Below are 16,411 nucleotides of genomic sequence, written 5' to 3'. Positions count from 1 at the left end.
GAACAATTATCAAACAATTTTTTCACTGTGAGAAAATTTGAGTTCTAATCTGGATTGATGATAAGAATTTGTTAAAGTTATACATTAGAAAATGTAAAATTATAAAAGTTGCAACTACGTAGATAGTACTTCGTATTAAAAATATTACACAATTAAGTGGTTTTTTATTTTTTTTTTCTTTGTTCTTTGTTCTTTTTATTTTTTATTTATTTTTTATATGTTTTGTAAAATGAAAATTTCAAAACCTAACTTTTATTTAATTGTATTAAAAAAATATGGAGTATTTAATGATAAAAATTTTAAAATAAGAAGATACAAAGTATAATCTAGTCCGACCTATTTCTGAATAATTACTATCTAATAAGGTAAATATAACATATCCTTGCAGTATGCTTTTTAAAATGATAGTTGCATGTTTCATTTCTCAAAGTTAATTTCATTTTGATTCAACATATATAATCAATAATGGTGGGCTATCCAAATTATATACTGAATTTTAAATTTATAGCTTATCTTTTTATCTTGAAAGCCTCTACGATTGATAAAAGCCTCATTAAAGTCTACAATCTACATACCAGACGAATAACAGTCACCTCCATCACTATTAAATTGATAATCAATTAATAGGAGTACGTACTAACCAATAAATTCTCATCGCATAAATTACTTAAAATAAATTATTTAAATTGAGAACACAATTATTGTCCGTATAGTTTATGAGAAAATACGAGGCCAAAATGATTTTTTCTTCACGATGAGTCGATGAGTGGTGTTCAAATCTTTAGATGTCTTCCTTCACGTCATTTGTTCCACATCAACTAGAACAACGTTTTCGTTCATTTGTCTCATTTTCTTCTTCACCTTTCCGGTCCCACTAGCATCGTCTGTCTATTTTACACCCGAATATATATATATTATTTATGCCAGATGACAAATAGTGTAATCACTTGCATGATTAGCCAAATGCACCTTAATTTTTAATAACACCCGAGTGTATATTATTTGGTTACAAAAATACACTTTCTATATTTCTATATAGTTGCAAAACTTTCTTAAATTGTACTAATGTACTAGCTATTTTTATTTATATTTCATGGCTCACTTGAATATACTCCTAACGACCTCTTAACCTCACTTTAAGTGTCATGTGTAATTTACTTTTCATAAATATCATGATAAAGTGTGTGATGCAAGTTGAAACTATTAAAAAACGGAGAAAGTATATGCAAAGTAGATCGCTAAGACAAGTATGTTGCGTAAGAAAACCAATGTAAGTCACTGGGATCATGTTGACAGACATTTGCAAACTATCGAGTTGCCTACCATTCCACAAGCATTACAATACATAATAGGATCAAATAGGTCAAATTTGAGGCATATCTAGAGCCGAAAAACTTTAGTACAACATATTTTTCTGTGACAATTTTAAGGTACAGTAACCTGTACTTTGCTAGGTACAAATAAAAAACGCGGAAAGAACATATACTTGTGTTGTAAAGAACATACAATTGTTTTATAGAGAACATACAGCGATTTTGTAAAGAATTTTTTTGTAAAGAATTTTTTTTTTTTTTTTTTTTTTTTTTTTTTTTTTTTGTATCTAAAGAACATTTTTAATATTAATAAAGAACATGATAGTACTATTTATTTATTTGATGAACCTTACTTATATATACCCATCATAATTTATAGACAAAATTCAAAGAACACATGAACAATTGACAATAAGCGATGAACATTATATCACAAATAAAAGTACAATACACTAACAATCAAAGACATGGACATGTACGTGTTTTCCAATTTTTTTTGGTGCAATTATGTTCTTTTCACCTAAGGTATATGTTCATTACATTTTAATATTATGTTCTTTTCACTGTAGCAATATGTTCACTACGTTTATATAATATGTTTTTTATGCAAAACGTCTGTACCATGAAAAGAAACCCACGCCTGTAGGAACCACACACTAATTTTTTTTTTGTAATCTTTGCTAGCATATAGTATAAATAATAAACAACAAAATTACCGCAAATTAAATAAGTACATTAAAATTATCCTGCAACTATTTATTAATATTACAGAGTATGTTGATACTAGAATAACCGCTTTGATTACTTATTTATGGATTTTAACATTTAGTGATGCAAGAAAAATATCATTTTACTTATCTATTATCTTCACTATTGGAGTAACTAAATTTAGGGTGTTCTCATCGACTGAACTCAGCTGAACTGAATTGAGCTGAGCTGAGCTGAACTAAACTGAATTGAACTGAACTGAACTGTGCTGAATTGAATTGAGCTGAATTGAACTGAACTGAATTTCAACGTAAGAAAACAGGGCCTTAGTAACATCATTTCTAATCTAAATATTAATATATTATGAAATTAAACAAGTTGTGATGTCAAACTAGACCCACTAACTATTTTGAAGATCTCAACACTCAACAAGCAAAAACTTTTAGTTGAGCAAAAGAATTGGGCAGCCACTAGAATTGACTATATATGGAATTGAAATGTGAAATAATGAAGTATGTATCATCTACCATCAATTAAACTGTAGCAGAGTTGGCTTACACTATCCTACAATAATAGACGGTGTAAAAAAAAATCTGTAACAAAAATAAGAACGTGTCACTTTCAACGCTACAAATTCTAGGCCAAATTTAATAGAAAATATATTCCTTGATTAAAATTTAAAATTTAAAATTTTCTTGAACAAATATCTTGTTAGAAAACCACTCCGTATGAAAACACTACCATTGTGGCATTATATATGGTTTAAATAAGTTAATGTTGATTTTGAGCAAATGGCTAAATATCAATCATAATTTATGCGCAACTTTAATTTCTTGGTTTTCGATGGATGCTGCTCAAGAGATGGTACGACAAAGTCGAGGTAACCCACTCAAATCACCAATTTCTCTGTTTTCAATTTATTTAATTTCATCTTAGACATACACCTACTATTTTGTTGATTTGATGAGCAAAAATTAAAGATGCAAACGCCATTTTCTAGCAAATAATATTTTCTTGATTTTCTTGAGCTTAAGCACTTCACCCATTTTTTGTTTGTTTGTTTATATCTAATTTTTGTGGTGCTCAGATTCATTTTACATCGATAATAAATTAATAATCCTTTAGTAGTGGATGAGTAGTTGCTACTCTAGATTAAATAGGATTCTTAGGATGAGTCGAAATCTTAATGTCTTAAAATCTAAAATTATTGAATATGGAGTATAACATTAGATTTTATTTTATTTATTTATCACAATGGCCTACGTTTTTAACATCTAAACTCCAAAAGCACGTAATTAAGTGTTTGACTAGTCAAAATGTTAATCGCTACTTAAATCGCTACAACTAAAAGGGGCCTTAGTAATAAATCTCAATTTTTTTTTTTTTTTTGACATAATAAATTTCATTAAATAGTCTCATTAAATAGTAATAAATCTCATTAAATAGGAACTGTAATAATTGTCGGAAATCGGAATTTTATCTACCTCATACGAAGTATGTAGTACCGAGATTATGGGCCACATGGCCCACATTGTTGGATCCGCTAGCCAGTTGTAGGATCTTTTGGGCTTTAAGAATGGGCTCACCACAACTCACGACTCAACTATTTTACAGGTTTAGTTTCTAACATTATACTCCCCCCATCTCCTTGTGAAAGTCCCTTATGCACAAATTTTAGTCCCAAAATGTTCACCCTTTTTTGCTTTTTCCAACAACCATTAATATTAATTTTTTATGGACAAATTTTAGTCCCAAAACAACCATTAATATTAATTTTTTTTACCAAAATTCCCTCAAATTTGTGCAATTTAAATTTTCCATGTAAATTTTGTTTTTCCATGTACTTTTATTACTTTCTCTCTCTACTTTTTTGCATACCCATGTCAATTTACTTTTTCAATGTACTTTATCTATTCTTATTGGTGTTTTATTAATTCCCGTGAAAAATGCCCATAAGGCCGGGATTTTTCAAAAGGGGACGGAGGGAGTATTGTCTAATACTTGTGCTCTAATATAAACCACTTAGTATTAAAATTTAAGAGCATGGAAACTCATGTCGTTAGGGCTTTACTCTCGGTTTAGGGGATCCTATGGCTCTCAAATCAAAAAAAAAAAAAAAAAAAGGAAAAAACATTTAGCATTTGCAAATGTTTTTTTAGAGTTGTTTAATATCTTATACTCATTGTCAATCATTCATTATTCTGAAGTTTTAGCAATTTTGTAGGCAAAGAAGAAACTGATACAAGACCAAAAGAGGACATTATTCATCATAATTCCATAGCCAACCACATCAACAACAAAAATCTTCTAAGGCCAAAGCTCAAGCACTACCAAAAATGGCTTCGAATCATCATTTACATCCTCTTCCTCCTCGTTGGCCAAACCACCGCGACTCTCTTAGGAAGACTCTACTTTGACAATGGTGGAAACAGCAAATGGATGGCCACATTTGTACAATCAGCCGGCTTTCCCATCTTCATTCCTCTCTTATTCTTCTTCCCCTCATCAACTACTTTTCGACGCCCTTTAGTCCTTAGGCTCACCTTCCTCTACTTTGCTTTCGGCCTAATCTTTACCGGAGACAACTTGATGTACACTTATGGACTACTATACCTTCCTGTCTCTACGTACTCCTTGTTGTGTGCCTCTCAACTAGCCTTCAACGCGGTCACATCCTTCTTCATCAACGCGCAAAAATTCACTGCCCTAGTACTCAACTCGCTTGTAATCCTTACAATCGCCGTGTGTCTCTTAGCCATCAATGCAAATAACGAAGGTAACACAACTACTAATGTGTCGAGGGGCAAATATGTCATAGGGTTTTTATGTACACTTGGTGCATCCGCGACATATTCTTTGCTATTGTCATTGATACAATTCTCTTTCGATAAGGTGATTAAAGATGAGTCTTTCAACACAATCATATGTATGCAACTTTATCCTTCGATCGTGGCAACACTTGGTTGTGTCATAGGGCTCTTTGGTAGCGGAGAATGGCGAACGTTGAAGGACGAAATGAGGGATTACAAGACGGGTGGAGTGCCCTACGTTCTAACATTAACGTTCACGGCTATAGGTTGGCAAGTTTCATCGGTAGGGTTGATAGGATTGATTTTCGAGGTTTCTTCCCTCTTCTCTAACGTGATTAGCACCTTGAGTTTGCCTATGATTCCGATTTTCGCAGTCGTGTTCTTCCATGATAAGATGAATGGTGTGAAGGTGATAGCTTTGGTGCTTGCTATGTGGGGGTTTCTTTCTTATATTTATCAGCATTACTTGGACAATATCGAAGCTTATAAGGCAAGAAAAGAAAGAGGGGATGAAATATTGGGTGTTAGCACAGAAATGTGCTGATAGAAGTATTACTAAAGCTGTAATAATAATTGATGATTGATGTAGTAATTTTAATTTTATCTTCTTTGAGAAATTAGTAGTATTGTTAGTTGATTGAAACATATGCAACTCTACCATCATAATTTCAACCAGTCATCCTAATCAATGGTCAACTTTTTACGTAGCTTTTATAATATTTGACCAAGTCATATAAAACTATTAATGAAATAAACCAGTTCATAAGTAATAAAATTGTTCTTTGTATCAAAACCTTTACATATAAATGGACATAACAACTTAATCACGTTCGATTTCAAAAGGTGCATAAATATGTACAAGTACAATTCAGAGTAACATCTATACACGTACTAATTAAATCTATATTACAACATAAAACAAAACATTATACTGAACCGCATAAAATATCATACTACACTTATCCGAAACATATTCCGATGTATATCGGTATAATAAGATCAACATATAAAAGTGTACGTGTCAAGAAGGTCTAAATCGGTAACGCAGGTGTCAAAGTGACATAATCATACATACAATTATGCTTGATTATTCACCTTGCATGTTGAGATTCAAAACGACAGCGTAGCATGCATCTTATATTGTTGCATCTCTAATTAAATTGTCGTGTCTTTTATATTTATGCACTTATATATATATACTTGTATACTTGTATTAAAGTTTGAACAAGTTAAACAAAAACTAGTTAAAAAGGAAAGATAAAAGAGATTTATAAAGAAATGGCGACGAGGCAACAGCATAAGAAAGAAGAATTGGACGAAAGGGCAAAGAAAGGAGAGACTGTAGTACCGGGCGGTACTGGTGGCAAGAGCGTTGAAGCGCAACAACACCTTGCCGAAGGTCCGTTTTTTTTTTTTTTTTTTTCATTCTCCTTTCGTCTCAATTTGATTTTTTTACTAATAATAATTAATACTTCCTCCGTTAACTATTATTTGCAACAAAGGGGTGTTTGTGGACTCCTAGGCAAAATTTGTTTGTGAATATAAAATGGAGAGAGAAAAGTTGGGTGCATGTGATGGAGAGAGAGATAGAGAGAAATGATAACCTAAAAATTAAAAAAAAAATATTTGTTGCACATAATAGATAGCATCCATTTATAGTTTATGTTGCAAATAATAGTTAACGGAGTAAGTAGTTATATAAGAGTAGTAAACATTTAGAATTTTTTTCATAATTATTGGGATTTCAGGGAAAAAATTAAAGTGTTTTGAAAAGCTCATAGAAAGTGTTCGACAGTAATTTATCAATAATCTTTAACTTTTGAGTAGGTGTTAGTGATTTGACGTAATTTATCAATAATCTTTTAAAATTCATCATGCAGGTTTCTAGTTCACATCATACAACCAAATTATGATAAATTGAGTTTAAGATAAATAATTTGGAATGAATGAAATGCGTACAGTTGAATTGAACACACCCTAATACAGTTGAATTGAACACACCCTAATACAGCGTATAATTAAAATGCAGGAAGGAGCAAAGGAGGGCAAACAAGAAAAGAACAGCTAGGCACAGAAGGGTATAAGGAGATGGGTCGCAAAGGTGGGCACACTACCAAGGAAAACCCTGATGAAGGTGAAGATGTCGATGAGCCCGCCACCTGAGCTAGTCTACACCGCCCCACATCGGCACAACTTGTAGCTCAATAGCAATACTAGTATCTAGTGTAGTTCATAAATAATAAGATAGATCACGTACATGTTATCTATTATGTAGACCAAGAGTCTAAGATCATCAAAATAGTAGTATACTACTAGTATATGTATTTATGTATGTATGTACTGAAATTCCCTTTTTTTCATGATGTATTAACTTTTTTTCCTTTATTAGTTACTCTATACTTTCTTAATATATGCTGATTTGCAATTACAAATTGATTGGATTTGGATTATATATTCTTCTAAATATATGATCATCACTCTTTATAAGAAGCAACATATTCAAATTTTGATTCTTCAAAGGTGACCGATTAAGGGCCTGTTCATATTTACTGAACTGAACTGATTGGAGCTGAACTGAACTGAACTGATTGGAACTGAATTGAGCTGAAATGAATATTTTATGTGAGAGGGAAATTAAGAGCTGAACTGAACTGAACTGATTGGAACTGAACTGAACTGAACTGAAGTAAATATGAACAGGCCCTAAATCAATACTTGATGCGAGTAATCGATTAGGTTCATTTGGTTTCATTAACTTTCATAGGTGTTTTTTTTGTGATAAGTTTAGTCGATTGCAAATCAAAACACATATTTTGCAACCTAAACTTGAAGAGGCGAAGACCAATAAGTCAAACCCTATATAAAGTATTGAGAGAGAGTCCAAAAACGTATTGACGCAAAAATATCACATTAATAACCAATAACACCCGCAAAAACATAAGTTAGCATAAATAACAACGCCGAAATAGTCTCACTTTAATCATTAAAATCCTCTCAACAGTTACGATATCTCTCTGCTAGTGCAATATTCATTCTAGTACTCATTCATCATCACTTGTGAACATCAACATAAGTGATAAACTCTCCCTTGTTTGGTTCTTCCTCTCTTAATTCCTTAGCATTCGACGTCGAAAAAACCTCGATCGATACGAGTTGTCAACGTTGAAAATTTTAAACCTTAATGGAAGGATTAGTCGGATTAATTAGCACATTACACAAATCATGTACCAAGTTAGGGGACTTTGGTAGTCACCCATTGCCTTCTCTTTGGGATTCTCTCCCCTCTATCGTCGCCATCGGCGGCCAGGTTTTTTTTATTTTTTTTTTTATCTACCCGAGTCATCGATACTAACAAATTCATCGTTAAATTTTGGTGTAACTTAATTTGAATTTTTATTTTTAATAATGTGATTTTGATGGTTAATGTAATGTAATGTAATTTAATGTAGAGTTCAGGAAAGTCATCTGTGCTTGAGAGTATCGTTGGACGTGACTTTCTTCCCCGTGGTTCAGGTTTACTTTTTCAACTTCTCGAATCAAAATCATCTGTCCCATTTTTGGTGTTTTTAATTTTCTAGGGTTTTTAGTAGAACAACATTGATAATGTTTTAAATTTATTTTCATGAATTAGTATAATGTCATAGATTATATTCTAATGCGAAGTACTAATTAGTATAATATGCTACCTCCAATCTTAAGTAATTTAAGATCAGATTATTATTTAGTACGGAGTACATTTTTTTTGAGAAATTAAAGTTGGATGTAACGTAGTATGTGGGCAATTTCACTGTAGCATTAGCCAATTTGATAAAATTGGAAGGAAACAAATGACCTAAGTACAAAATGACTATTATATACTCGGATGTGCTTGAAAATTGTTGTATCAATTCAACATGATGGCCAATTACCTTGACTCTTTATTAGCAATCTAATGAGATGCAACATTATTGATCCTTAATTTTGTCATGCAAATTCCTTCCAATATATCTATTATACACTCGGATGTACTTGAAAAAATGGTGCAAACATGATGGGGTACTAAATTTTGTACTGAGTTTGTCTCAAAATATGGTAATTATCATCTGTTATTGCTGAGTATTAAGTTACAATGTGTACATACAGGTATCGTGACTCGAAGGCCATTGCTTTTACAGCTACACAATATCGAGCCAGGAGAAGAGGAGTATGCAGAGTTTCTTCACTTACCAAAACAACGATTCACAGATTACTGTATGCTAAATTCCTTACCCTTTTCTTCTTTAAAGGATGTTAGCTTTGCCTGAGCTGTATTACATTTTTGTTCATCATTCTTTGATGTATCTTTTGTGACTGAAAATTATCATTATTTCTGCTTGATCTTATTGTTTGTGCAGCACTGGTTCGGAAAGAAATTCAAGACGAAACTGATAAGATAACTAGCAACTCGAGGCAGATTTCTTCAGTCCCCATCCAACTTAGCATACATTCACCCAATGGTCTCTTGAATGAACATTTGAATATAGTTTTCTTATTTTCTGCAGTCCAATTTTAGTCTGATAGATTTCTGACATTTTTATTTTCCTGTAATACTGTCTACTGTACTGCAGTTGTTAACTTGGCAATGATTGATTTACCTGGTTTAACAAAGGTGGCTGTAGGTATGACTCTGTTCTCTATTTGATGGTGCATGATTTAGTTTATCTAATCTTCCTGTTACGATCCCCCTTACAAATTTCTGATCTCTCTGAGACCGCGCTGTAACATTTTGTTGACAGAGGGGCAACCAGAGACAATAGCACAGGATATTGAGAAGTTGGTCCGTTCTTATGTGGAGAAGGTAATCATTTAAGAGGATTATTGTTGTACGATACATCTGAATCTGAGCTCAAATTTGCATCTTTAGTGCGACTTTTCACAAAATACCAATGGATGATTTCCAAGACTCATTTCATTAGTCAAGAGTTATATGACATCTACTATCAGTAGTCGATGCATCTGTCTAAGGTTTTGTGTCATTTGTACTCAATGTAATTCTCTATTTGTATTCTTTCCATGTAGCCTAACTGCATCATCCTAGCCATTACACCAGCTAACCAAGATATAGCTACATCTGATGCTATCAGGCTTGCTAGAGAAGTTGATCCGGCAGGTAATTTAGGACTAAGATTAGTTTTAGAAATATGGAGTATTATTATTTGATTTTATGTTTTTCTTGTTTATTGACATTTGATCTTTGCTAGGTGAACGAACATTTGGTGTTTTGACTAAGCTTGATCTAATGGATAAGGGCACAAATGCTCTAGAGGTTAGATTTTGCCCAAAATATTCCTGCTTTTTGGTGATACTTGGATTTTTAGGCCATTTAAAAAATAAAAAAAAAAAAATCTTCATGAAATTGAGTTAGAGTGTAACAATTATCATTCACTTGTGACATTATAGAAGGAAATATAGGTAAATTAGATGTTAAATGTACTATTCTTATTAGAATAGTGTCGAATATTGGACGGTCTAAAATAGAAATGTGGCCTATTATTTAGGGACAAAAGGAGTATTTTATGTATGTTTGGGAATTGTGTTCACTCCAATACCTTTTTCTCTCATTTTTTTTTCTTTTCTCATCTACCTAAACTACCCTTGCTCCATTATAGGTTCTTGAAGGAAAATCTTTTCGTTTGCAACGTCCTTGGGTCGGAACTGTGAATCGATCCCAAGCAGATATCAATACAAATGTTGATATGCTGGCTGCAAGAAAAAGGGAACGTGAATTTTTTGCCACTAGCCCTGATTATGCACACATTGCTAGTAAAATGGGTTCAGAATATCTTGCAAAACTTCTATCAAGAGTATGATCTTTACTCCAAATTCTTTGTAATGTGAGATCTGAACAATACAATGTGTTTTACTAGACATTCATATTATTGTTATTATGGTTAGGATCTGGAGAATGTAATCAAGGCACGAATTCCAGGAATCGCGTCTTTGATTAAGAAAGGCATTGATGAAGCTGAATCTGAGTTAGATCAGCTTGGTAGACCTGTCGCCGTTGATGCAGGGGTAATGAGTTCCACCATGTATATTCCTTATACATGAATGAAATATCAGCTCAGCTGAGTGATATATAGGCTCATAGAACATGTCTTCTCATATGCTGTTTTTGACTGTGAGTTTTTTTTTTTTGCGTGCAGGCACAGTTATACACTATTCTAGAACTCTGCCGCGCATTTGATCAGACATTTGCAGAGCATCTAGAGGGAGGGTAAGCTGCTTAACATATTTTGGCATCCTTACAATTAGTAGTACCTGATTTCCTTCTGTTAACCTTTTGCAGCCGATCAGGTGGTGATCGTATATATGAAGTTTTCGGCACTATGCTTCCAAAGGCTATGAAGAAAATTCCCTTTGAGCGTCATCTTGGTTTACAGAATGTGAAGAAGGTTGTTTCACAGGCTGATGGTTATCAGCCTCATCTTATTGCACCCGAGGAAGGGTACAGACGGCTTATTGAAGGTGCACTCAATTGTTTCAAAGATCCAGCTTTAGCTTCAGTGGAAACTGTAAGTTTAGTGCTATTTCACCATCTTACTACTAGTATGAATTTAAAATTATTAGGATCATGATTGCGATACACAGCCACTCAACTTGTTTTTGTATGTTCAGGTCCACAGAATTTTGACAGAGCTTGTCAGGAAAGCTGTTGTAGGAACTCAGGTTTGTTTTTTTTTTTTTTTAGAATCATGGTAGAAATTTACAAACAATGCACATATAAAGGGTTTTTTTAATCTATGCTTTTGTGACACAGGAATTAAGGCGCTTCCCTACTCTTCAATATGAAATAGCATCAGCTGCTAATGCAGCACTGACAAGGTTTCGTGAAGAGAGCAAGAAGACAACTTTGCGCTTAGTAGAAATGGAATCCTCATACATCACTCCTGATTTCTTTCGGAAGCTCTCTGCCACAAATGTGGTTCCATATACAGAGGCTTACTACCTAAAGATCAGCTCGAATGTGGCCTCTTATGTCAATATGGTGTCTGAATCGCTGAAGAACTCAATTCCCAAGGCTGTGGTGTATTGCCAGGTCAGGCAGGCAAAGCAGTCTTTACTGAATCACTTTTACTTGCAACTCGGCAAGAAAGAGGTAATCTAATAGTTAACCTGAGGCACATTTTCTGCATGTTTGAGTTGCTGCAGAATGGTTCAGTTTGATATAAATTGTAATGTGTGGACATGCATTGAGTTCTATGATTCGAAACACAGACTGATAATTTGTCACTGATGATTGGAACAGGGTAAGCAGCTTGCTCGTCTGCTGGATGAAGATTTTGAGCTAATGGAAAGGAGAGAGAAATGTTTAAAAAGGCTGGAGTTATACAGAGCTGCAAGAGATGATATTGATTCAGTCTCTTGGACTGAATGAGATCATTTTTCCTGGTCAAAATTTCCGCTGTGTATAGTATAAGCTTAGATGTTTTTCTTCAGAATAGATTGGTATTCATATTACTAAACCGTACATATTATATCATTAGAGAGATTTTGCTTGAGTTGATAAATTTTCAAGACAAGAGTTCTTATTAATTCATGTTTGTTGGTCTAGACGAAAAAGGCCAAAAGCACTGCATGTAGCCATGTACTCCCTCCGTCTCAAATTTAACTTTACAATTAACGTGGCCTGATCTCCCAAGAACAAACCTTGAACATTGTTTTCAGTATATTTTTAAGAAAATATATCTGAAATAACTTTGAACAATTAAAGATAATTATAAAAATAGTAACTTCAGTCAAGATTATTTACATAGTAATTTAATGGTCAACGATAACAAACGTTGACCACAAAGGTCAAATGGTAAATTTTGATGCAGGTAGTAAAAAGACTATGTATGTGAAACGACATTAAAGATTATGTGTATCGGTACCTGGTTTTGCACCAAGCCTGGTGGATTGATTCTACTACTCTTGTCAAGAGTAGTTCTGTTTAATTATCATATTACAGGAACTTGAATAATATATATCTGCCTCCAGCAGTAAGAATAGATGAGCTGCATAACTACAAAATACCAAGAGATGCAGCATTGCATGCTTATCAAACACCAAAAATTAGTTTTCATTATTATACCAATTTGATTTTCCGCAGCCTCACTACAGCTAATCTGCACCTTCTACTTCAAAGAATCTCAAGCGGTGTCTGCTTTAGTTCTAACACCGTTTTCCTTTTCCAGCTCCTCTAAAGCAGACCACAACTTTGAATCTTCGTAGTCTTTAATGAGGAAAGCTGGATTTTCTTTCATCAAAAGGTTTTCGGGATTTCTAGTACTCAAGCCGATCACAGGCATTCCAGCAGCTACACCAGCTCTGATTCCAGAAGGAGAATCCTGCAATTAAGGGTTAACATAATCTTTATGAGGTATATAAATTCAATATATAGAATAAACACAAAACGAAAAAACAGAGAAAAGCCAAGCAAACCTCAAAGATAAAAGTATGCTCTTTTGATGCACCAATTGCTTCCAAACCCTTCAAATAAGGTGCTGGGTGTGGTTTTGCATGTTCACACTCGCTTCCAACTATAATAGCCTGGAAGAATTCAGTGAGGCCGAGCATAGAGATCATGAGCTCAGCATTAGCTCTAGGGGCGTTAGTAACGGCTGCCCTTTTCAAGCCATGATCTGTGATCCATTTCACTAGCTTGCTTAGGCCGTCTATAGGCTTCAACTGTTCAACCACCAGCCTGATTTACAAAGACCACATTGCATAAGCCAGCTACTAGAGAATTCAGCTAAATTCTAAACCAAAGAATGACACAAACTTACCTTCTAAAATAGGCTTCTTTATCATCTGTAAATTTCAAGCCTCGCTCATAGTCATCAGGGAAGAGAGCCCTGGCGATGTCATCATTATGCTTTCCAGCTATGTTCTTAATAAAGAATTCCTCGTCTATTGGAACACCACCATTGAAACCGATCTATTTAAAACAAGAAAAAGTATTAATTTTCAAAAAAAAAAAAAAAAAAACAGCCTGTGTGACTGTGTCTCTCACTCTCTCATCGTCTATACTATCTGGCAATGATGCTAGCTGTTCATTTTAACATCAGAATATAGACATGATTCACAAGAGAGATTACATATCTTCACTGCGGTGATTTAGTTACTAGAAAGTCAGAACTTTTAATTTAATAGATGTACCTCCTGAAGCATTTCACGGAAAGCATGGTGATGGAGAGGATCTGAATCACACAAGGTTCCGTCCACATCAAATAAGACAGCTTCCACAGGAGCAAGTTTGAGCAGAGCAGATTTGCTGCATTAACAGAAAAAATTATGTAGGATTAAAAATTCAAACTTTCCAAGTAGTAATATCCAAACACTATTACTCTACACATCAAATACACAATTGCCCAGATTCCTCCCATGAAGATCGTGGCAGTATCTGGGACACGAACCCTTCACATAATCATATGTGAATACAACAAAATCTTACTTTAAATGTATAGGGTGCGTGTCTCAGTTCTATATAGTGATACTTATTCATATGACAAGTTTAGTCATTTGGGTCGTTTAGCAATCATTAGTTGTGGAATGTGGATCATACATATCATGCAAGTAGAAAGTATGTATGTACATACATCTGGTTAATAATCAGATTAATTGCACTGGATGGTGAAAATTCAACAGGCAACATGCATAATCATTGAGTCGAAAATCAAGAGTCAGTTAACTTTTACAATTTTTTCATGAATTTATCTGGTCATGTATGTACCATAGACTCACTAAAAGAGTGCTAAGTGTAGGATTGGATCAAAGTATCTAAGATAATTTCCAACGACTAATTAATTGGGCACCAAATATACTTGCACAAAACATATCATTGATATCAACATTCGCGTCAAATTACTAAAACAATAACTATATGCATTACAAAAAATGAAATTTCTACTAATCTACTTCCTACACTTTCTTTCTAACTTGCTCTGAGCCTCTGAACAACTGAGTAAAATAAGGGAAAGAGCAACCTGGACCCACACATGTTATAATCCATCATCAAAATATCAAATTCACTATTTGCTTATACTTGGACTTAGGAGTATTTTTCTTTTACAGTTTCCTAACAAACACTAAAGATAGGGATGGTCCGCATGGCCCCCTTGATTACTTGTGGTATTAACAGACCAAATAGTCACTGTAAGCAAAGAACAACATTTGGATACCCGCTAGCTTAGTTGGTCTTAGGGTACACGTCTAAGTGTCAGGCACAAGCACTTATAAAAAAATTCCGCCTAATTTTTGGACCAAAATGAAATGTCTATGTAACATACTAATGTTCGTGTGCCATATATCTACCTAAAATGAAAAGTCCGAGTAACATGGCTCAAACATACAATCCACCCAATGACCCAAATAATAATGCTTCAGCAACTTGTAAACAATGGAATTCTCAGAGAATAACCAGCTTAATTAACAAATGCTAGAATCTATGACTAGATCATCCAAAACAAGATATCATCAATGATCATTTTTCTCTCAACAACTACACAGATTCATCAAAGCAATAAATAAGATTAACTATGATTAAATTGACCATTATACAATCCAACAACAAATTAGACAAAAACAAGAAAACCCCACATCAAATTCCAATCAAAATCTCAAAATCAACATAAAAAATTAAAGAATAGGAAAATAAATTACCAGTCAGAGGAAGAATTCTCAGCAGATAAAGCAGTCATGGTAAATTGTTAAGATGACAATCAACAAATTGAATTGATGAAATTTGCGATCGTGAGAAGGTAGATTAGCTGAGCCTGAGAATCTGGTATGATGTGATTTGAGGAGGGAGAAAGAAAATCTTAAGTACTGTGAATAATTTTAAAGAAAAATGTTCGTCAGAAATTATTGTGCAAATAAATTGAAATAAAATAATAACAAAGAGAATATACTAGTAGGATTTATGCCAAATTGCCAATTGTCTTACATTCTATGTGGCTGCTAATAAAAATGCTAGGAAGTTGAATTGGTTTTGTTCTCCAACTTTTTTCTTTATGAAGTCCATATAATTCTATATTAATCTTTTTTTTTTTTTTTTTTTTTTTTTTTTTTTTTTGAGAAGCTAATTCTATATTAATCTCATATGGAGCCAGTGGAGGTTTTTTTTTTATTTTTTATTTTTTTTTAAATTTTTTTTTTAAAATATAAATAGAATATATATATATATATATTTTTTTTTTTGGAAACAGAATATAGCTTATACTATGTACAATGACAGTCTTTTTAGATGTCTTATATTCGAATTATACTAATTGCAAAAAAAAAAAAAAAAAAAAAATAAAGAAAAGCATCCAACAAAATCAAGTGTTAGATTCTTAATTGGTTGGAGCATCAACCCATTTTCTATTTGATGGAATATATTTCTCTCACCCCTTTCAATTCATTTTTTTTTTTTTTTTTTTGGGAAACACCCTTTCAATTCAATGAACTTTCTTGGAATAGGGACAAAGTAGAGACCACTAAGTACAATTTGTGAGACCTTTAAAAAAAAAAAAAAAAAAAAAGTACAATTTGTGAGATATAAAATATGCCTCTTGTTGATAATAAGAAGAAACGGAGGTA

At 33.2% G+C, this 16,411-nt stretch overlaps 3 protein-coding genes across 3 annotated transcripts; 2 read left to right on the top strand and 1 right to left on the bottom strand.

The window, feature by feature from the left end:
* Positions 1-2,448: 2,448 nt before the first annotated feature.
* LOC145597823 (putative purine permease 11) lies at positions 2,449-5,520 on the top strand. Its single transcript, XM_081654070.1, has 2 exons — positions 2,449-2,901; positions 4,246-5,520. The coding sequence occupies exons 1-2, from the start codon at positions 2,796-2,798 to the stop codon at positions 5,373-5,375; spliced, it is 1,236 nt and encodes a 411-aa protein (XP_081510196.1). The 5' UTR covers positions 2,449-2,795; the 3' UTR covers positions 5,376-5,520.
* A 2,492-nt stretch (positions 5,521-8,012) lies between these two features.
* On the top strand, positions 8,013-12,227 carry LOC145597311 (phragmoplastin DRP1E-like). The gene is made up of 15 exons (XM_081653446.1): positions 8,013-8,138; positions 8,281-8,344; positions 8,954-9,061; positions 9,205-9,306; positions 9,418-9,468; positions 9,586-9,647; positions 9,869-9,959; positions 10,051-10,115; positions 10,459-10,653; positions 10,745-10,864; positions 10,996-11,066; positions 11,139-11,364; positions 11,468-11,518; positions 11,610-11,948; positions 12,099-12,227. The coding sequence occupies exons 1-15, from the start codon at positions 8,013-8,015 to the stop codon at positions 12,225-12,227; spliced, it is 1,800 nt and encodes a 599-aa protein (XP_081509572.1).
* A 461-nt stretch (positions 12,228-12,688) lies between these two features.
* On the bottom strand, positions 12,689-15,690 carry LOC145598057 (haloacid dehalogenase-like hydrolase domain-containing protein Sgpp). The gene is made up of 5 exons (XM_081654349.1): positions 15,494-15,690; positions 13,991-14,105; positions 13,618-13,769; positions 13,274-13,535; positions 12,689-13,179 (listed from the first exon to the last, which is right to left on the bottom strand). The coding sequence occupies exons 1-5, from the start codon at positions 15,529-15,531 to the stop codon at positions 12,982-12,984; spliced, it is 765 nt and encodes a 254-aa protein (XP_081510475.1). The 5' UTR covers positions 15,532-15,690; the 3' UTR covers positions 12,689-12,981.
* Positions 15,691-16,411: the final 721 nt, after the last annotated feature.

Source organism: Chenopodium album, chromosome 20 (genome assembly GCF_948465745.1).
Source record: "Chenopodium album chromosome 20, dcCheAlbu1.1, whole genome shotgun sequence".
NCBI lineage: Eukaryota > Viridiplantae > Streptophyta > Magnoliopsida > Caryophyllales > Amaranthaceae > Chenopodium > Chenopodium album.
Note: the sequence above shows the minus strand (reverse complement) of the source record. Positions and strands in the feature narration are given on the sequence as shown.

Bases quoted from the DNA above. Each gene is read 5' to 3' on its own strand.
- LOC145597823 (XM_081654070.1), top strand. From the start codon at position 2,796: ATGTTGATTTTGAGCAAATGGCTAAATATCAATCATAATTTATGCGCA. The intron at 2,902-4,245 runs GTAACCCACTCA...GCAATTTTGTAG, and splicing joins GATGGTACGACAAAGTCGAG to GCAAAGAAGAAACTGATACA.
- LOC145597311 (XM_081653446.1), top strand. From the start codon at position 8,013: ATGGAAGGATTAGTCGGATTAATTAGCACATTACACAAATCATGTACC. The intron at 9,648-9,868 runs GTAATCATTTAA...CTTTCCATGTAG, and splicing joins TCCGTTCTTATGTGGAGAAG to CCTAACTGCATCATCCTAGC. The intron at 10,654-10,744 runs GTATGATCTTTA...TATTATGGTTAG, and splicing joins TTGCAAAACTTCTATCAAGA to GATCTGGAGAATGTAATCAA.
- LOC145598057 (XM_081654349.1), bottom strand. From the start codon at position 15,531: ATGACTGCTTTATCTGCTGAGAATTCTTCCTCTGACTG. The intron at 13,770-13,990 runs GTACATCTATTA...TGTTTTAAATAG, and splicing joins TCCGTGAAATGCTTCAGGAG to ATCGGTTTCAATGGTGGTGT. The intron at 13,180-13,273 runs GTTTGCTTGGCT...CCTTAATTGCAG, and splicing joins AGCATACTTTTATCTTTGAG to GATTCTCCTTCTGGAATCAG.